This window comes from Prionailurus viverrinus, chromosome A1 (genome assembly GCF_022837055.1).
Source record: "Prionailurus viverrinus isolate Anna chromosome A1, UM_Priviv_1.0, whole genome shotgun sequence".
Classification (NCBI taxonomy): Eukaryota; Metazoa; Chordata; class Mammalia; order Carnivora; family Felidae; genus Prionailurus; species Prionailurus viverrinus.
The window spans coordinates 178,205,521-178,227,203 of record NC_062561.1 but is presented as its reverse complement, the minus strand read 5'-3'; the positions used below and the strand labels follow the sequence as shown (position 1 = coordinate 178,227,203).

Genomic DNA, 21,683 nt, shown 5'->3' with positions numbered 1-21,683 from the left:
ATCAGAACATGAATGGCTCAGGGAGAAGAATGTGATCACGTCAGCCAATGAGATGCAACCTCGGAACAATAGCAGAGATGGCTGAGATAACCCCAAACCCCACTTTAAGCTAGCCTCCAGCATAAACATTTCATGAAAATGAAACTGGCTGAAGCGATAGAGCCTAGAGAGGGCACAAGAGGACACTGCTTGATCCCCTCAATTAATTTTTATACCCGGGAGGTACTATGAAGAGCCTCATTTTATGTGTAAGAAAACTCATGCTCAGAGAGGCAAAGCCACTTGCTCAAGAACACACAGCAGATAAACAACGGGGCTGGGAGTTGAATTCAGGTCTATGTGGCTTCAGTGTCCACGCTCTTGACCTCTTTACCAGTGGTCAAATTCTGCAAAGGTCCTGTCCGGGCCCCAGTTTCCTCCCTGTACAGTAGCAGGGTGGGGAAATGATGTCCAAGCTCTCTTCATGGTCTGATGTGTAGGGCATCTTGTGAGAGTGGGTAGGTCCTGGAAAGCTATGGGTGGTCCGAGCGGATGGGGCACCTGTGGGAGTTGACAGTCAAGGAGTCGCATAAAGAACAAGTGGCTGTCTGTGGCCTCTGACGTCCATCTCTCCCACTGGCTGAGGCAAGGCTGCGGTCCAGCAAAGGGTGGGGGAGCCCCCGCCCAGCCCTCCGCTGCTGGCTGGCAGTGACTAACGCCTCAGCCCACACCCTTGAGAGCAGACACACAGTGGCCACTTGTGTTTACTGGCCCAGGCACCTTGGCGGGAACAATCTTCCCCCTTGTGCGGCTCAGGCGCCCAGGCTGGAGGAGGTGGGGACAACCCTCCCAGCAGGGAGCCCTGCCCCACCCAAGGGGCCCGGCCAGGCCAGGCCAGTCCGGTCCGGTCCACTCAGGGGCCGGGGGCTTCCTGAAAGTCCATCACAAAGCAGCAGCTGAGGGGGACAACCCCCAGCCCACCCCGTCCCTCCCAGCTGCGGGCTGATCACGGTGTCCCTCCCTCCTCCCCCAGGGAAAGAGCTGATATCACAGAACTCAGAGACCAGAATGTTAGCCCCCACTCCTAAATCCCAACTCCCCCGTGCCCTCTGCGGATGAGGAAACGAAAGTGAATGCAGTGACCTGGGTCCAGTCTGGGACAGTTGCAGATTCACAACCCTCCTTTCCCTTGGCAACTGCCCCTCCCTCTTGGTGCAAGGGATTCACGAGGGGCTGAGCCCACCTGGCCCCAGTGCTCAGCGCAGGCCCAGCCACGCATTCCTGGCCCTCTCGGTCACCGCCAGTGCTTCAGACTTGCACAAGTGACCCAAGGCAGGCCAACAGGGTTGTACCTGGGTGCTTCGGGGGTTGTTTTGGGGTTTTCGGTAAAGTTCTTCGGTAAAGAAGCTCTTTCTTTCTCTGGGGTTGCTAAACGGGTAGAATGGAAGAGTCTGGAGGGTTTTATAGCCCACATGGCCATTCCTCCAGAGACCCTGCCTGAGGATGAAGCCATGACAAAGGAAGCAGGGCCCACAAATGGAGGAGGGCAGATGCTGAGGTCCACGGACACCTGGAGACAGCTGTTCCTGAAGACAGGATCTGCCCTTAGACTTTTCAGTCCCTTCTGGACTTCTGTCATCTGCCACCAAAAAGTAAGTAGGTTTGCCATCTCTGGGGGTATTCCAGCAGAGAACAGGTACCTGTGGAGGTACTTCACCACATACCACACGTGTAACAAGGGCCACCTTCAAAAGGGCCAGCAAGACCTACAAAGCAATCTTCACTGAGGCCCCTCCGAGGACCTCACTGATAACCCAGGACACAAAGCCCCAAGTGGAAAACACGGTTACCAACAGGCCACAGACAACAGAAACCAGGGGATACTTCCGCCCCCAAAACCCTCCTCCAAAAAAGCAGAGATTTATAATTATTAAATTAACAAAAACAAGGAATGACCACTTCCAGGACTGGTGACAAAGAGGGTGGTAAAATGGGTATACTCATTACTGACAAAAATACAGATTCATGGGGCGCCTGGGTGGCGCAGTCGGTTAAGCGTCCGACTTCAGCCAGGTCACGATCTCGCGGTTCGTGAGTTCGAGCCCCACGTCAGGCTCTGGGCTGACGGCTCAGAGCCTGGAGCCTGCTTCAGATTCTGTCTCTCTCTCTCTCTCTCTCTCTCTCTCTCTCTCTCTCTGTGCCCCTTCCCTGCTCGCACTCTGTCTCTCTCTCTCTCTCAAAAATAAATAAACGTTAAAACAAAGAGAAAAAGAAAAGTGTTAATGTTGGCATACTCTTTAAGAATCAATGATTTGTGGGGCGCCTGGGTGGCTCAGTCGGTTAAGCGTCCGACTTCAGCCAGGTCACGATCTTGCGGTCGGTGAGTTCGAGCCCCGCGTCAGGCTCTGGGCTGATGGCTCAGAGCCTGGAGCCTGTTTCCGATTCTGTGTCTCCCTCTCTCTCTGCCCCTCCCCCGTTCATGCTCTGTCTCTCTCTGTCCCAAAAATAAATAAATGTTAAAAAAAAATTTTTTTTTTAATACAGATTTTCTTTTTAATGTTTATTTTTGAGAGAATGTGAGCAGGGGAGGGGCAGAGAGAGAGAATGGGACAGAAGATCTGAAGCGGGCTCCGTGAGGCCAGCAGCAAGCCCGACGCAGGGCTGGAACTCACAAACTGCGCAATCGTGACCTGAGCCGAAGTCGGATAACCGACTGGCGCCCAGATCCAATCCTCCAAAGACAAAAGCCAGCAATAGGTTTTAAAATCCTTAACGATATCTTTTAAGCCTATCAGTCCTCATTCCTAAGAAAGTAAGGCCAGGAAATTATTCAAATAAAGACAACAAAAGAAATGTACTAGGAGCATGGTCACCGTAGTCCATAACAATGGCAAAAAAAACCCCAGAAAGAACCTAAATGTTCAACAGTAAGACAGTGGTCAAATTAACTCAGTGGGATATTAAGCAACCCTTTAAGATGAGATAGAAAAACAATATAGTAATGAGAAAAAATAATTAAGCCATAATAGTATGTCAACAAAGCAGGCTAATAAAATGGGGCTAAGCTAGAACTTCGGGGAGATCGTTGCACCTACGAATCAGGAGAACCTGAAAACACAGCATAAGGAGTACAAGCGGCTTGTAAAAGTTAATTTCCCTCAATGGCATCTGACAATTATCCACAGGGGTCCCAGCAAGGACAGTGGAGGATGGTGCCCCACAAGTAACCACTTTATCTTGACCTTGTCTTGAATGTATCCAGGCATGGTCACCCTCATACTCTCAGGAACCCACTTGAGCTGCGCTGTCCAATATGGCAGCTACCAGTCACACTGAATAGAGGAGAAACAATGTTCCTATCACTGCAAAAAGTTCTAGGAAGCAGCTTTGAACATAAGGCTGAACCTGGCAGAAAATACTTTCTCATAAAGGTGAGGGAGCATCTGAAACTCACTCCCATGTTCCAGACCCAGCCTCAGAAACATGTATTTCTTTGTCGAGGAAGAAACAAAGGTCTCAAGTGCAAAGAGTGGGTAGAACCTCAGGTGGTGATCGTTAGGGAGTCTGGTCTCCTAGCAACCTGGCCGGAAGGCAGGCGTGAAGGAAGGCTCCCAGCTGACCTGTCAGATGAACAGCCTAGGCATGTGGGTCAGAGCCAAAGAATGGAATAGACAAGGCTAAAGGTTTCTATTTTCCCCGCCCTCTGGATTCTGGATGGCTGTGCCAGGCATGTGTCAAATATGGGTCAGGCCGCTGGAACCAAGAAGGAGCCTGGTCTGTGTCCTACAATACACAGCTGTGGTGTCCCTGCCCGAAAACATTTTATCTTTGTGTGGTGAGGTCTGTTACCAATCACGGGAAAGGCTTCCACTCTATTATGGAGGGAGGAAATCTGGCCCCACAAGGTCACAGCAGGACGGGCCACGTGCAAGGGAAGGGGCCCAACATAAATCCAAGCAGGGTGGCCTGAGGGCACCAGACACAGAGCCAGTGTGGCCTTGGGTTCAGATTCCACTAACACCCCTGGCTGGCAGGCATGAGTCAGTAGAGGAGGGGAGTCTGTGTTCCACAGCACAGCCTTCGGGACACTTGGGTCTTGTGGGCCTCAGGAAGAAGGCCGGCCAAGACCTCCTGAGATCTCTTGAGGCGGGATAAGCATCCCCTCACCAGTGTCCGGCATAGGTCCACGAGGTAGGCAGCTGTTCTGTCTGCCCCTGTTAAGAAAAAACGAAGGCCCTGTCCCAGGTCATGCAGCTAGGAAGTGCGATCAGGACTCGAGGCAGGCCCAGCCTTCTGCCCAGTGCTTTTTCCCTTCAGGAGCCCCCCAGAGGAAGTATCTCCAGGGGTTCCCACCCAGTTTCTACGTGTGCCCGTCCTCCTTCCCCTTCTCTTCCTTCACTCCCTTCAGCCAGAAACCCGTTGGGGGCAAACTTCAATGGCTCCCTGCTGCTGATGCAAAGCTCAAACTCCCCGGCCTGGGACACGGAGCCCGGGTGATTTACCCCTTCTACTTTTCTGGGAGTCCAGTACTCCTCCACATGCACCCCCTGCTATGGCCAGTGCCCTCCTGCTTCCTACTTCCACGCGTTTCTTCCCCCCGCCGGAGTGCCTTCCCCATACGTGTGTTTATCCCACAAAGTCTAACTCCACAGCCTGCTCCCTGAAGTGCTCTCAGAACCCCAACTCCTCTACTACCATTTGACACCTTATTAGGGCTTTCTTCACAGGCCTCCTGGTACCCCAGGCATTGGTGTTCCAAGATTCTCTGACTTCGTTGTGAGCTCTGAAAAGCTAAGCCCATGTCTAATTCATTTTAGTCCACCCCGCAGAGCCTGGCACAGAATATCTAGTGGATAGGAGTCTGGGAGGGTGAGTAAATGGGAAGATGAGAGAATGGGTAGGCAGATGGGCAGGTGGGTAGTGGACGGGGAGCTGGATGGACAGGTGCATGAAAAGGAGGGTGGGTGGCTGGGTTAGTGGAAGAGAGGGAGGGAGAGAGGGCTACATGGAAGGATGGGCGTGTGGCAGGATGGACGGACAGGAGAGTGAGCAAGCAGGACTACGAATGGGTGGATGGGAGAACAGGTGTGTGTGAGACAGGAAGAAAGGAATGAAAAGTATGACTAGACAGTAAACAATCATCAAATCTTTTTTTCCAAAAGGCACTAGAGCCTGTTGTTGTTGTTTTTTTTAAGTTTATTTATTTGAGAGAGAGAGAGAGAGCTTGCAGGCGTGCATACGCACGCACGAGCAAGCAGGGGAAGGGCAGAGAGAGAGAGGGAGAGAAAATCCCAAGCAGACTCTGCGCTGTCAGTGCAGAGCCTGATGCGGGGCTCAAACTCACAAACCCTGAGATCATGACCTGGGCCGAAATCAAGAGTCAGATGCTTGACTGAGCCACCCAGGCACCCTGAGCTACACTGTTGGCTTCTGTGAACACCAGACTCTCTCCTTCCCTTCATATTGTAGCCAAGAAGGTTTTTTCTACAGGCACCTACCCTACTCCATTCCACCCATGTCCCCATCTTGGCAAACTTAGAAATGGGCAAATTTCCATCAAATGATTTGTGGAATGGAAAAAGCACAGGAGCTGGGTTCAAATCCCGACTCTACTACTTACCAGCTAAGCGCCCTTCAGGAAGGCAAGGAACCAGACTTCAGTTTCCCGGCAGAGATGCGGACAATTCCAGAGACACACGAGAAAGTTTATAAACCACCATGGGTTAATGGGTTAACTACTGGCTGTTACGTTCCTCGATTAGGACCGTGTATGTTTCACTTTCAAAAGCCTAAAAGCATGTTTAGCTTGTTCACCAATATATCTGCCACCATGTTCAGCCATAGTACACACTACGTATTTTTAAGTTATGGGTGGATGGCTGAATTGGCATCGGCATCTCCGTGCAAAAAAAGAAACGATGCCCTCCACCTAAGGATGGAAAGGAAGTGACGAGAAGTCCCTTTTCTCCTCAACGTATTTATATTCCTGAATCTCTAGCTGTTCTCTGGTTTTGAAAGCTGTCTCCTCTCTACCTTGGGGAAGCCCAAGCCTCTGACTGAGCAGGATATACACACTTACTGAGTCCTGCCAAGTGGAGAGAAACCACTTCCCTATCAATAATCGCTGGGCCAAGTTTCAGCTCAGGACGAACGAGAGTGCCAAGTTTCAGAACAAGTGACACTTAAGGATGGCAAAGATTGTGAAGCACAAAGCAGAGGAGTGGTATGGCTTCCAAAGACGGCCATTTAATACTCTCTCCCAGGGGGTCGGGGGGTGGGGGGGTGGGAAGAGACGTCTGGCGAGCCATCCTGACACAGCAGGGAATGCCTGAGCCTCCAAATCCTTCTGGGCTAGCAAATAAAAAACCAAAACCCAACAGGATTAGCCTAAAAGATATCGCACCGTGGCCTTGACAGAAAACCCGGGCAAGCTGTCCAACTAGGCCAGGGATGTGGGAGCCTTCAGATCTCAGCTCTTCAGAAGCGATGGGGATCCAACCTCACCTAGTGCTGATAAAGGGGGTGAGAAAGGTGATGTAGAGACGCTGCTCCCACCTCTCCCAAGCCCCCTGGAGCCAGCGGAGGGCCCGCAGAGGAATGGGTGCTGAGTCACAGCAGGAGGGCGGCCCAGGGTCAAGAGCAGAGAGGAGGGAGGGAAGAAAGAAGGAAGCACCTTTCTCCAGGGCTGCCTTAGTCGGTTGAGCATCCAACTCTTGATTCAGCCCAGGTCATGATCTCACAGTTTGTGAGTTCGAGCCCCTGCTTGGGATTCTCAATCTCTCTCTCTCTCTCTGCTCCCCCCCCCCCAAAAAATAAACATTAAAAAACAATAGAGTCTTCAAAATGTATTATTACAAAGAAGACAATCAAACCACCCATAATCCCTTGAGCAGACCTAGTGGGTATCACGCTAAGTGAAACAAAATGAGATGGAAAGACAAACACCTTATGATTTCACTTTTATAAGGAATCTAAAAAACACACAAATGAACCAACAGACAGACTCTTAAATACAGAGAACTGGTTGTTGCCAGAGGGGAGGTGGGTGGGGGATGGTGAAATAAAGGGGATTAAGAGGTACAAACGTCCAGTTATAAAATAAGTCATGGAGATAAAAATTACAGTATAGGGGATGTAGTCAATGATACTGTGATAATGTTGTTTGGGGACAGATGGCAACCGCTGACCGTGGTGAGCACGGAGTTTTACACTGAACTACTGAATCGTTACATGGTCCACGTAATAGAACATTGTGCATTACTTATACTTCAGTTAAAGAAAAACACCCATAATCCCAGAGAAAACTGCCTGTAGCACTTTGTAGCACCTCTTGCCTGTGCCTGCTGTGGCTGAACCCACCCTAACATTTCCCAGCTGTGTGACCCCAGGGGACTTATGTGGCCTCTCTGTCCCTCACTCTCCTCCTTTTGCTAAGCAGTTCCTGCCTCGCGGGCTGTGGTGGGCATTCATTGAGCTAATTAACATGTGACCGACGCTCGGAGCAGGGCTGGCCCGAAGTGGGCACCCCACAAATGTTTGTTCACTATTCTCTCTCTCCACGGATATGTTCTCCCATACCTTATAAAAGTGGGGTTAAACTGTACACACTGATTTGTCATTTTCACTTCACTGACCAGTATGCTCGTGTATTGTACGCGGTGACGGTCATGCCATTTAACAAGGCGTCACGATCGGCCCTGTGGATCACAGGACACTCTGCCGCGGCATCAGCTCCAATAGCTGCAGACTGCTCCGCTAAAGGGCAAGGCCATGACGGGTCGGACATATGGTCAGGCCACTCCACGCCGTCACATGGTGCTGCATCCAGGGGCCCGAGACTCCATCACGAGATGCCAGACAGCTCTCCAAATGGCTGGGCCGCTTCATGCCTCACGGTCGTGCAGGCTGATAGCCCTCCCCACGCCCTGGCTGACACGAGATGTAATAAATATGTGAAGCGAGGCGCAGGCCAGTCCTGCTGTATCCTGGCTGCGTGTCCTTGGGTACTGGCCTCATAAGACTGCAGGTGTTAAAGACACAGACCTGTCGAATCACCACGAGATGAAACTAGTAACATTAATTATACATTACATCACATGTACATGAATTATACTTCAGTTAAAAAAAAAAAAAAAAAAACACCGATACTCCCAGAAAAACTGCCGTGAGCATTTGGGAATACCTCCTGCCAGTATTCCATGGTGCGGGACAAGAATTATGTCCCACTTGTGAGAGGAACGGTATTATCCCCATTTTGCAGAAAAGGACACCGAGGCTCAGAGGGGTAACGTCACTCGCCTAAAGTCACACAGCAAAAAGACGACAAGGGCCGAGCCGGGACTCCTGCACCACCAAGTAGGAGCCTCGGAGGCAGGGCTCCCGTGGGAGGTGGGAGGTGCTCCACAGGCCTTCTGAGGTTCACCTTGTCGGCCTTAGACGGTCTACAGACAGAGCAGAGCCTCGGCCAGAGCCGGCACCGGTTCCTCATTACTGTAGTCACCAGTCCCCCGCTCCCTCCTTGGCCAACAGAAGCAGCAGTGGGTTTCCTGTCACCTCAAAGCGGGGTGGGGGTGGAGGGCCCTCGAGGGAGGAGGAGGCTTGGATAAGAGCCAGGGGACCAGAGCCCACGAAGCGGCAAAACAAAGGTAGAAAGAATCTCCAGGCCAAACAGGGAAGCAGGCCAGCTCCGATGGGGTCATTGCCTCAGGGTGACAAAGCCAGCTTTGATGGTGGCAACAGCCTCAGGGGCCAAGAATTGGGCCTGGGCTCCCAGACAGAACAGGCCGGAGCTTTCCAGGAAGGAGGGCAAAGGCAGGCGTGCCCTCTGGGGCATGAATGTTGCTCTTTCACCACCCAGAGCGGCCACCCTGGACCCAACGGAGCAGGCAGGGAGCGAACTTCCCAAAGGCTGGGTGGAGCCTCTTTATCACGTTCTTGGGCAGGAGAGCAAGAAGCTTCTGGCTGACCCCCGGGAACCCGAAACACCAACTTCTATGTAAGAAGCAGCCTCCTGCATGACCAGAAAGGGGAGGCGGACCAGGGGCCTCCAGGGACTCTGCCTGCCAACCCTCAGGAGCCAGGTGTGCTGGTCAACCAGCAGGAATAATCATCAGCACCACGACGGCATTTACTTCTCCCTCCATTCTGAGCACTATGGATGGTAAGGACTGGCCACGTCTCCATCTTCTATTAAGTTTTCTAAGGGAAGCGCTATCTCGATCCTCATTTCACAGCTCAAGATGCTGAGGCTCAGAGAGGTGAGGCGACTTTCCCAAAGTCACACAGCAAGGAGGCAGGGAAACTAGGAGAAAGCTCAGCAGGGATCCCTGTGCCTACACTCATTAGCACAGTGCTGGGCCTGCCTACAGAGAAGAAGCTAGGGCTAGCATTTACTCATTCGTTGTTCATTCACACAGGAGAAATTAACTAAGCATCTGCTATGAGCATCTACTATGTTGGCCACAAAAAAAATGGAGAACTCCCTGCCTGCGGGGACCTTACATCTTCCAGAGAGGAAAGAAAAATAAACAAGACAACACGCAAAAGAAACCCAGTCTGTGGCTGGAGCTCCGAAAGAAATCAGCAGGGAACTGGCACCATGGCCAGGGAGGGGTAGTCAGAGCAGGCCTGAGAAGGGACGTGTCAGTCGAGACCCAGAGGATGAGAAGGAGCCCTGGTTGCACAGAGTAGTGGGAAGAGAGTGGGAGGCAGAGAGAGCAGCAAGTGCAAAGGTCCTGAGACAGAAAAGGGAGGTCCTTCCTTCAACTCCTCTCAGTGGCCCCTCCCCCACCGGACAGAGGCTGGCTACAGTTAACGCTTTAGTCACTAGCACAGTGGTTAATCCTCTGGAGTCTCAGGGCCTCAATTCTGGTTCTGGTATTGCCTGTTAGTGAGAAAACAAAATAAGCAAGCTATGGGGAAAGGAAGGAGAAAAAAAAAAAGTGTAGCAAAGGGGAAAGCAGAGAGAAAGGGGAAGAGAGAAAAGAGTGAGTGAAGAGGAAGGTGAGTGCAGCGGAGGAGGGAGAAGGGGGGTGGGGAGAAAGGGGAAGGGAGGAAGAAGCTCTTCGGAGCAACATGCCTCCCTACCCTGCTGGCAGCACTCAGGGGCACCCAGAACCTTAGGATGCTGTGGCACCAGCACGCCCACACCCACCAGAGCCCCAGGAGGAGGCCAGGAGCACCCAGCTTCCCCCGCCACTTCCTCTGTGAGCCTGAGCCCTGCCTACACTAGTCACCACTTCCTCTGCATGTGAGAGGCCACCGCCCCCATCTCGGGGCCCAGACCCAGCTAAGGTTGAGTCAGGCCGAGGGAGGAGGGTCACGTCGCTGGGCACAGAAACGCCAAGGCCACAAGGAGACACCACACTGAGGTGGCCCGAGAATCTTTCCTTACACTAAGCCCCCTCGTCTTTCCCTCCATATTGTACAGTAGAAAAGGCTTAGGCTCCTAGCCAGAGACATCTAGGTTCAAGTCCCAGCCTTGCCACGGAGAAGCGGTGTGAGCCGAAGCAAGTCCATCCAGGTACCTCTCTGGGCCTCTGCTTCGTCAGGTGCGGAGAGAGGATGCTTACTAACCCTTGCCCTTCCCGAGGTTGGCAGAAGCATCAACGATGAAAGAGCAACTCCCCACTCATTTATCTTGTTCACCTTGGAACCCACAGTGCCTGGCACACGGGAAGTGCTCAATTAATAATTCCAATGGCTACCCTGGATTTGAGCTTTTCCAAGGTCCTGGGCCAAGTGGTTTACCACTTGGGTTATTTCACTCTCCAACCACCCTGCAGCAGTACTACTCCCAGTGCCGTTTTGCAGCTAAAGACACAGAGGCACGCGGGTTAAGTACTTCTCTCGGGATCACCGCAAGAGGCAGCGAGCCAGGCTGTAACTCCAGAAACTCATCCAAGTTCCTACGCCATCTCTGATCCCGGGCAAATGTGAGTTTCCCTTCCCACCTCATCCTCTCTAACTTCTTGCCTCTTCCTAACTACCATCCCTTGCTCTCTAGAATCTTCCATGCCTCCCGCCCCTGGTACAACATCTCATTCTTGGACTGGATGCCTTCTGTCAGTGCTTCTCCCTGGGCTCTGACTTGGGCCCCAACCACAGCTCTGGCCTTTCCTCTTACCCCCACCTGCTCCAGCCAGCAGGGTGTGGCCACTCTGTCCCAGCCTTCATTCATTAATGGCTACCCCGGCCTTGGGCAGCCAGGAACCCTGGCTCTGACATCCCCCACCTCCCTCCTCTGGCGACCATCCAAAACTAGCTCCACTCTAACACTGCGGGAGGCTGATCTGGTCAGGCCCTGGACACAGGGCAGGCAGGACATTAGCTGAGCTCAAAACCAACACAACCAAATTCCTCAGCTTGGCATTCGAGGCCTTCTTGACTGGGCCCCCAAATAGTATTCTTGATCTGGCCCTGCCCTAGCCAGCCCCTCCGGCCATGCCCAGCTCCCAAACCCACTGACCACTGGACTTGAGGCGGCAACAGAAATGTGTAGAGGGGCCCAGGAGGAAGGCACAAGGTGTTGGTAAACATCAGAGGCCAGATCTGCACTGTACCGAACAGCGGTCACATGTCACCACTGAGCCCCTGAAATGTGGCTAGCCCAGATTGAGAGGTGCTGGAAACACAAAACACAAACCAATTGTAAAGACTTAATACGGAGTAAGAATATTAAATATCTCTTTTATTCTATATTGATTATATCCTGAAACGATACTTTGGATATACTGGGTTAAATAGAATATACTATTAAACTGGTGGCCACCAGCAAAATAACATAAAAACAGGAAGGGGGACAAAACATAAGAGGCTCCTAAATACAAAGAACAAACTGAGGGTTACTGGAGGGCTTGCAGGTGGGGGGATGGGCTAAATGGGTGATGGACATTGAGGAGGACACTTGTTGGGACGAGCACTGGGAGTTCTACGTAGGGGATGAATCGCTAGATTCCACTCCTGAAATCAACATTGCACTATATGCTAACTAACTTGGATGTGAATTGAAAAATAAGAACCAACAAACAAAAAAATTGCTGGCCAATAGACACATGAAAAGACGCTCACCGTCACTGATCATCAGGAAAATGCAAATCAAAACCACAATGATACCACCTCACACTCAGAATGACTAGTATCAAAAACAAGAAACAAGTGTTGGTGAGGATGTGCAGAAAAAGGGACCCTCGTGCACTGCCGGCGGGAAGGCAAACGGCTGAAGCTACTGTGGAAAACAGGACAGAGGTTCCTCAAAAACGTAAAAATAGAAATACCGCACAATCCAGTATTTCTACTATGGGTATTTACCCAAAGAAAGTGAAAACACGAATTCAAAAAGACATATGCACCTCGATGTCTGCTGCAGCATTATTTACAATAGCCAAGATATGGAAGCAACTCATGTGTCCAGTGGTAGATAGATGGATAAAGAAGACTTTATATGTTACTATTAATCAGCCATAAAAAGAAATGAGATCTTGCCATCTGGGACAACATGGATGGACCCAGAGGGTATAATGCTAAGTGAAGTAAGTCAGAGAAAGACCAGTGCCATATGATTTCACTTATATGTGGAATCTAGGGAAAAAAAGCAAACAAAGCAACCAAAAACAGACTCCTAAATACAGAGAACAGATTGGTGGTAGCCAGAGGGAAGGGGGGCTTTTATGTGACACATGATTTCAAAATGCTGGCAATCGCTTCAAATTTGGTTCAGCCACCGTGGGAGCCACACAAATCAGTGTGCAGGCTGGCAACCTCAGGCCTCACTCTCTGACCTCTCTCCTGGCCCAGGCTTCGTTCTCTCCAGCTTGCTATCACCACCCCACCTGCCCTGCCTGGTGGAAGCCTTCCCCTTTCTCCACTTTCCCCAGCAGAACTCCCTGTGTCCTCCCCCCACCAAGCAGCAGAGGAGGCCACTGGCACCACGGAGCACCTCCTCTGAGCCAACTGCTGTGGCCTTCGTGGGGGGTGAATCCTAGTCTCAGCCCCACTGTACACATGAGAAAACTGAGGCTCAGATCGCACAGCTGCTAAGTGGGACAGCCAGGATTCGAACGCTGGTCCCCCTGGCTGCAAGGCCTGAGTCTCCCATCCTACACTCAGGGACCTGACCCGCAGACACGAATAAATACTGTTTGCCATACTGAATCGAGCCAGTTCACTCCAATGAGGCAGTGGTGCCCAACTAGAGCAATTCTGCCCCCCAGAGAGCAGGCGGCAACGTCTGGAGACATTTCGGGCCGTCACAACTAGGGGGGCCGAGGGGAGGGTGGTGCTGGCCCTGGTGGCACTTCTAACGAGTGGAAGCGAAGGATGCTGCTAACACCCAATAATGCACGGATAGCCCCTACAACAAAGGATTCCTGCCCAAAATGTCAACAGTGCCGAGGTGGCGAGCCCTGGCATAAGAGCCAAGCTACTGTCACCAGCTAGACCCCCAAGACCTGTCCTGTACTGCTCACCCGCTTGTTCCCACAGACCTTTGTCCCACCTTTTTCCTCAGGCTCTTCTTTCCAACTATCTCTTAACTCGGGCAAAAGGCGCGATGGACACAGCATCCTCGAAGGAAATCGAAACTACCCCTCAAGCAAGAAGGACGGCCAGGACAAACTCCGCCGGCCCAGACTCCCCCGGACCATTTTGAGCTCAACCCCCAACCCACACCTGCACAGATGGACCACGGAGGAACCTGTGGAATGACTGACAGTTACCGTTCCCTCATTACAATACTAAAATCTCCGCCCAAGGAGCACAAGCCTCATTTACGTGACTCAGAATATACTTATCGGTATGTTTCCTCCAGGTACATGCCCGACTTTATGCCGGCTTCTACCTGGTGCCGAGGCTCCCCTTTCTAACTATTCATCCCAACCCTAAAAAAAAGGAGCCCATTCACCCTTGCTCCGGGAGTCACGGCTTTGGAAGTTATTCCCCATGATGTGCTTATTTGCCACAAGTTTTTGCGGGACAACTCCACCTGTACCTGTGACTCACCAAGGAGCGAACTCACCCTGGTTCTGTGTCACTACAAACACGAACGTATTTCTTCCTGGTCCCCAGTTAAACAGCAGTAACTGGCCAGGACCTTCTCTTTGTGATACCAAGAGCATCAACAATAACAAAGTATCTTCCTTTCCTGCCCACTTCCTGGGTGGAGATCAGGAGCTACAAGCACCTTGGCCCTCCTATCCTCTGACTTATCACCTTCATTTACGGACAAGAGCCTGAGGCTCAGAGTGGGAGGTCACTGGCTCAGGTGGAAACCCAGATCTTGCTGACCCTCAAACTTCTTCCCTTAATCACCCTGCTGTACTGCCCTAAGCGGCAGCTGGCACGGGGCTATTTTCTGGGGGCTTTGGGGTGGCAGTCCCTGCGGTTGCCCCCTGGTCTGGGTAACCTCCAGAGGTCAGGGGACCCAGATGGAAGTGGGGGTGGGGATCTGGTTAGCTGTTTAGCTCACATCGCCAGGGCCTGCTCTGGAGCCAGCCAGAAAAGGTCTCAGGGCTAAATCAGCTGCTCAAGAGACACCCCCACCCCCGCCACCCCACCCCGCAAGGTGGGCAACACCCCAGGAAGCTAGGGCCACTTGAGTTTAGGATCCAGCCAGGAACACACTCACAATAGCATGGACTTCTATTTAGAAACACTAGGCTGAGCGGAAATAAGGTTACTGCCTGGGGGCAGATCTCTTTCCGGAGGAGGAGGAGGGGAGGCGCACAGGCCAAGCCCTCGGCAGCCCCAGAGGAAGCGGAAACCGGGCCTTAAAACTAAGGGCAGGAGAGGAGGTGAAAGCATGACTCTGGCCGGGAGGGGCGGAAGGCCTGACAGCTGGCTCCCACCTCACCAAACGTCCCCTTTGTCGGCTTTGTCATCTGAAATCGCAGGGCAGGATATGGCACTTGAAGGGTGAGGGTTAACAATGGCTCTCTGGGTCCAAGGGCACCTGAGGTCCCCAAGGAGGGCCGGCCTTTCCAAGGCCCCAGAGAACTCGAGGATTGGCCCTTGGCGAGAGCAAGGGGCAAAAGGAAGCCTCTACTAACTTCTCTCATTTTCTTTTAAAAATCATCCTCAAATAGGCATACCCTTCAACCCAGTAAAGCCCTTCTGGGAGTCTAGCCTGAAAAAGGATTTAAAACACAAAAAGAACTTTACCAGAAAAACTCATCATCAACGTACAGCTCAGCCATAATGCTCACTTTGGACACGCCAACTCGGTCCCAAGACTACTGATATATTACGGAACAATTTCATCAAGACGCTTAAATGTGAATTTGCTCACGGGCAGTTTTGTCTGCCAGAAACACTAGGTGAACACGGAAAACTGCATCCACCCAAACCAAGCTGCAAAGAAATGCCCACAACACACAGGCATGCACCTCAAACATCTGTCAGCGGCCTTGGGGCCACAGCCCTCCACATCTGGGGTCCCACCTAGTGCCAGATTTCAGATAACCCTCCTCCCACGGCTTCACCTGCCCTAACGCACCCACGGCCACAGCACCCGGCAGCTCTTTTTCACCATACAGTGCTATATTTATTGTAGTATGTTTGTATTTCTTATCTGCAAAACTTGTGTACAACTGTACCACGGGGTTCTTAGCTTCCTTTTTTTTTTTTTTTATGGGCTCCTGCTGCCATTTTTTAAGCACTGCCCTTAGCAGCATGTCTTCTAAGGCGTCCATTCTTTACTGATTTTGCACAGCTCCAAAATTTTTAGGAACGCTTATTTACATTACAGCAGAACTGACTATATTATGTACAGTGCTTAACACAGCACACAGCACTTAATAAGCATTTAATCGTTTTTTTAAAAATCATTTAATTTAAAAAAAAAATTAAATATCCAGTAAGATTAAGAGCAAGGCGGTACTGAGCCATCACAGAAAGTATGTAGGAAGCATTTAGAATAATACGGAAAGATGTTTTAGGAACGAAAGACAGTATACAACACTGTAGGTATGTATGATTGTATGATTCCAACCCTGCATTAAAACATTTTTCTCACCATAAAAGCTGATAAAGTCTGTAAGGAAATATATCAAAATGTCAAAAGCAATGGATGGGACTTATTACGATGGTGTTTTTCTTTTTACCTACAGGAAAAAAAAAAACGTTCTTTGCAAAATCATAAGGCTTTTAACAGCTCACAAGCAGCATAAGATCAGAACCAAAATAGTTTTTTTTAAGAAGCAGAAAAATGGGGCGCCTGGCTGGTTCAGTCAGTGGAGCATGTGACTCCTGGTGTCAGGGCTGTGAGTTTGAGTCCCACATTGGGGGTAGAGGTTACTTAAAAATAAAATCTTTAAAAAGAAAAAAAAAAGGCAGAAAAATAATCTCAGACTGCTAGGTCAACTCTTAAAGTTTATTTTTATTTTGAGGGGCGCCTGGGTGGCTGGGTCAGTTGAGCCTCTGACTTCGGCTCAGGTCATAATCTCGAGGTTCATGAGTTTGAGCCCCGTGTCAGGCTCTATGCTGACAGCTCAGAGCCTGGAACCTGCTTCAGATTCTGTGTCTCCCCCTCTCTCTGGACCTCCCCCGCTCACACACACACTCTCATTCTCTCTCTCTCAAAAATAAACAATGAAAAAAAGAAAAGTTTATTTTTATTTTAAGAGAGAGCATGCACAGGAGAGGGGCAGAGAGAAAAGGAGAGAGAACCTCAAGCAGGCTCTGGTGTTGTCAGTGGGGAGTCCAACATGAGGCTTGAACTCACAAACCCATAAACTGTGAGATCATGATCTGAGCCAAAACCAAGAGTCTGCCGCTCAACCAACTGAGCCACCCAGGCACCCCCAACCCAACTCTTGATGTTTGCTCACTCTGTGCTCAGCACACGAGTACCATCCTGCCGCTATAACAGCAACCACAACCTGCTTAAAGGCAGCTTCGTTCTACTCAATAGGATATCAACCACTCCCTCCCCTTTCTACCTTGTCTTCAGAATAAAGATGATTTTTTTAAGAAGAATTTTGAAATGGGGACGCCTGGGTGGCTCAGTTGGCTGGGCAGCCGATTTCGGCTCAGGTCATGATCTCACGGTTCATGGGTTCGAGCCCCACATCAGGCTCTGTGCTGACAGCTCAGAGCCTGGAGCCTGCTTCGGATTCTGTGTCTCCCTCTCTCTGTCTGCCCCTCCCCGGCTCATGGTATCTCTCTGTCTCTCAAAACTGAATAAACGTTTAAAAAATAAATTAAGAAAAAAAAAGAATTTTGAAATGATATAAGAAATTTGAAACCATATATATGGTAACATTTGCTTTGTACCTAGTAATAAGCTAGAAATGATTTTCTTTTGAAATCCATTTGCATCCCACAAGGATTAGGTGAGAAGGACCCTGACTCCGCCCAAAATTAATCCAACCCTCCTCTCTCTCCTGAGGCCAAATGTCGGTTTATCAGGGAGAAGGGGAGCAAAGGGGCTCCCTATCTTGAGACTGCTAATGTTTAGGCTTTGAGCTTCTGCAAGACTCATCAGGAAACCTGTAATCAGTCTTGTCCTGACACGCATCTGACAAATTGGGATCCCTAAGGCATCTTAGGCCAGGGAAGTCCTCGGGAAGGTCTTCACCATGTGGGGAGCCAGGAGAACCTGTTGCTTCTAAGACAGAAAGATGAGGCGGTGCCATTACTTCCCCAGTTCACAGCCAGCTAGTTCCCCAGGCACTGTGTCAAAACGTTAAGTCCTGGGCCCAGCCATAAAACCTAGATGGACCTTCCGGCCTTTGCTGCCATGGCGGCCACGCCAGGGAACAATGAAGTGGGAAAGAGTTATGGTCCCTGATTAGAGTCTTTCGTAAAGCAATACCTGCTTCAACGTCAACGTCAAGGGACCGAGCAAGCAGTACTTCAGAATAGGAAGCCTGGGTGACAGGGATCTCCCATCCAGGATGGGTCTTCCTTAGCTGGTAACTAAGGCAAGTGTTAAACTGAAGCTCAGAGCCCTGGGTTCTAGTCCCTTCTTCTCCCAGGGCCCCAGTATCAGTATCCCCACACACAACATGAGGTCGGGTTAGATCAGCGGGTCACACCCTAAGCCCAAGCAGGTGACCTAATAAATTGTCCAAGAGTATCAGCCATCACACAGCTCTCTTGGCCTAGCTCTCCCTTGTCTTAATTATGAGAAAATCAGGGGTTCTGAGATGGTGTGAGGCAGCTCACAGCTTGGGGAACTAGATTCACTTAAAAAGGGTCCCCTTACTCTGGAGATACCAGGAGACAAAGCAACTTGTGAATCAGATGCACTCCTCTGCATGAAACTTCCAGAGTAGCAAGGGCGTTTTACAGGGCTAAAGCAGGCGGAAATGACAAGTGAAACTGACAAGGGGGAAATCTTAACCAGTATAAAAGCAAAGTTCTGCATTTAGGTTTGAAAGAAAATGATCCATATGGAGCCAGGATACACTGGGAGAGGGGGACAAGACTGCGATTGAAAGCCAGCCCCTAACAGACAAGAAACATCAGTGAGAGCCAACAGTGTGAGCTAAAAACACCAACTGCATCTTCTGGACAAAAAGGATGTGGTAAGCTGACCAAGGGTCCAGCTGCCCTCGTGGTGGTCAGGGCACATCTGGAAGAGCAGGCTCCCACTGGAGAAGGCAGCATGTCCAGGAAGATTGCTGCAAGGCTGAGGGCAGTTTCCTGGAGCCACCAGGAGGAAGACGCAGCTGTGAGAAGGGTAAAGAAGAGATGTGCCAAGTTAAGAATGTGCTGGCTGTCCTCAAAGACAGCAGAGCCCTCAAGCAGAGAAGGGCAGCAAATCAAGGCAGCCAGAAAGCCACGGGTGTGAGTGACACAGAGGCCTGCTTCTCCAACCACAGGACCTCTGCTCCAGTGGGGGTTCCACCCTGTAACAGGAAGTGCGGGCTCTGAGGAGAGGTGGTGAGGTAACAACACAGGCACCCAGCGGGCCTGAATGGCCTCAAAACTGCCCCTAGGCGCCGTGCTTCTCAAACTCAGTGCGCTTAGCAATCACCTGAGCATCTTGTTAAAATGCAGGCTCTAATTGAGCAGGGCTGGGGCGGGACCTGCAAGTCTGCATTTCTAACAAGCTCCCAGGTGATGCTAATGCCAGGGACTACACTTTGGTAACTAGGCTCTAGACCACTTGCAGGGCAGAGAGCAAGTCCTGAGCAGGTGGGTCTGGAGAAGCCCCCTCTGTGGGCCAGCCTCCTGAAAGGGCAATCCTGGGGTCAGAGTGGGGTACAAGCTAACTGGAGCCCCAAGAACGGTGATGGTGCCTTAGGAAGGAAGACCCCTCCTGGAGTTACACAGCAACTGAGGGATTCTCTCAGTAAAGCTTCAGGGAAAGGAGATGGGGGGTGGGGGGCGAGAAGGGTGGGGTCAAGCCCTATGTGTTTGGGTCTCCAGTACAACTCAGCAACTCAGACTTGGTTCACAGGAGCAGGAACCAGACAATGACCTGCTGCAAACGTGTCTAGAATTAATCAGCTCTGCCCCACCCATCCCTCCACAAAAGCTCTCTGCCCCCTTATTCCTCTAGGGGAAAGGTGACTGCAAACTGGAAGGCTCCCCGGCTGTGACTCACACACACAGTCAAATCCAATCCCTGCAGCCTAATATTCACAGAGCCCTGACCTCCCCTTCTTTCCAAGCCTAACACCTCACTCTAGGGCCACCTCCTTTCCTGGCTCTGGCTCAAGTTCAGGTGTGTCCCCAGCTCCACCGATCCCAACTCTTCCAGACACGGCAGAAGTTTCTCGGTCTCCACGCCTCGGCATTCTCACAGCATCTGTGTGGCCTTACAAAGTATGCCTAGAATCCGTTTTACAGCGGATGCCTCGTCTCGGATGCCAAGGTCCATAAGCGCCCCTTTGTCTCCCCCTGCGGCGCCGAGCGCGGTGCCGGACGCACAGGAAGTACTCAGAAACGAGCTGGGGGCAGCGGCCGTGACCAGAGGAGGCGCCCAGCACGGAGGGACCAGCCGGGCTGAGGGAGGGTCTCCCCAAAGAACAAGGGTCACCAGGACCGAAGCGCGGAACCCCGAGTTCAGGGCCGGCAGCCCCTCTGCGCCCTTCTGAGCCGGGGCCAGGGCTGATCCGGGCCCGCGCCCCTTCCTTCCGGACCCGGTCCACGCGCCCGGGGCCACCCATCCCCAGCGCCCTCACCTTGTAAACCTTTCCGAAGGCGCCGTCGCCCAGCTCGCCCACGATCTCCCACACTTCGTTGGGGTCCACGTCCCGGCGGACGTGCTCATATTCGCGGGACTTTCTCTTCTCGAAGGTAGACAGGCGCAGGATGCGACGAAAATTGGCGAAAGCCATGGCTGAGGGCGCGCGAGCCGGGGGGCGAGGTGGCGCCGGCTCCGGCTCGGGCTCAGGCTGTGGCTCCGGCGGCCGCGAGGAGGAGGGGCTGGAGGACGCCGCGGCGCTCGGGGGTTCTCCCCAGACCCGCCCTTCCCCGCAGCCCGTCCCCGGTCAAGTGCGCCCCGGGCTGCGCGCGGCGGGAGCACCCGGAACCGCGCAGGCGGCCGCGGTCCCCGCCCCCGCTCGGTCCCGTCCCGGGGGCCGCCTCCCGACTGCCCGCCCAGTTCGCGCCGCGCCCCCACCGGGGCTCGGGACGCGTTCTGGGGACCTGGCCCCGCGCCCACCCACGGCCCGGCTCCACCTGCCGCTCCCCGGCAACGCCCGAAGACCCCTTAATTGGCTGCGGGCGCTCCCCGGCTCCGCCCGTCGCCGCAGGGCACTCTGGAAACTGTAGTCCCCTGCGCGCCGCCCGCCCGCGAGCTACGGGCTGGGCTTTAACAGAGTTTAGGGCATCCTTCCGCGGGACCGGCCCGGGTCTGCGAGGCCAGCCACGCCGCGTGGCTCTCAAAATGTCTGTGGGGGCGAGAGGGGAAGCAAATTGGCTTTCGCGAACGCCCACTGATTTGTTGTCCAAAGGCCAAGAAGGTGAAAGGCATCATTAATCACTTAATCTGCCCCGCAACTACTCCGCAAGCCTGCTCTGCTCGCGCCCACTTTTCAAGTGAGGACTCCCGGCGGGCAAAGGCACCAGCCCCAGGCTGCACATCCCGTTGGCGGATCCAGTGCGGTTTCCTCGGCGTGGTGCTGCCTCCTAGTGCACGAAATCCTGCGCCCCTTGCGGCCGCCGTCAGGCCCTGGAGGCCTGGGCTTCCTCGCTCGTTTCCTGCTTCCCAGGGGCTCTTCCCGACCAGGATCCACAAACCGGTCAGCATTAGAGGGCTGGGGGAAAGAACTTAGTTATCACATGCTTTATGATGGATCTTAAGGTATATATACATATTAAGTAAAAACTTTCTTAGTCTTAATTTCCCAATTTTAAAAAATGAGCTCATTACAGATAGAACTGAAGTTTTCTTTGACCACCATCATCTTTGATCCTGCCTGTTTGACACGCTCCACTGCCACTGTACCAGCTACTGTTCGCTGTCACTGGGACAATGATACTTTTATCTAATCTACAAGGTGATTCTGTGAAAACTGATAAAAAGAAACCTCACTAGAGCGGAGTCCTGAGGCTAGAAGGGGGATCTGGCAGCACTTGATGTTAATTACAGAAAAATTGTCAATTGCAAACCCCAATATAAGAATATTTAGCAGGAGGAGCGCCTGGATGGCTCAGTCGTTTGGGCGGCCGACTTCGGCTCAGGTCATGGTCTCGCGGTCCGTGAGTTCGAGTCCCGCGTCGGGTTCTGTGCTGACAGCTCAGAGCCTGGAGCC

General features: G+C 52.1%; 1 protein-coding gene across 2 annotated transcripts in view; it reads right to left on the bottom strand.

The window, feature by feature from the left end:
* Nucleotides 1-20,613, bottom strand: part of STK10 (serine/threonine kinase 10) — a 116,824-nt gene extending 96,211 nt beyond the window's left edge. Inside the window, exon 1 of one of the 2 annotated variants that reach the window (XM_047861367.1) lies at nucleotides 20,109-20,613. In XM_047861367.1, the coding sequence (XP_047717323.1) occupies nucleotides 20,109-20,264 (156 nt within the window). In that variant the 5' untranslated portion in view covers nucleotides 20,265-20,613. Of the gene's footprint in view, nucleotides 1-13,993; nucleotides 14,013-20,108 lie in introns of those variants that run through there. The other variant, XM_047861376.1, reaches the window with a different exon arrangement.
* Nucleotides 20,614-21,683: the final 1,070 nt, after the last annotated feature.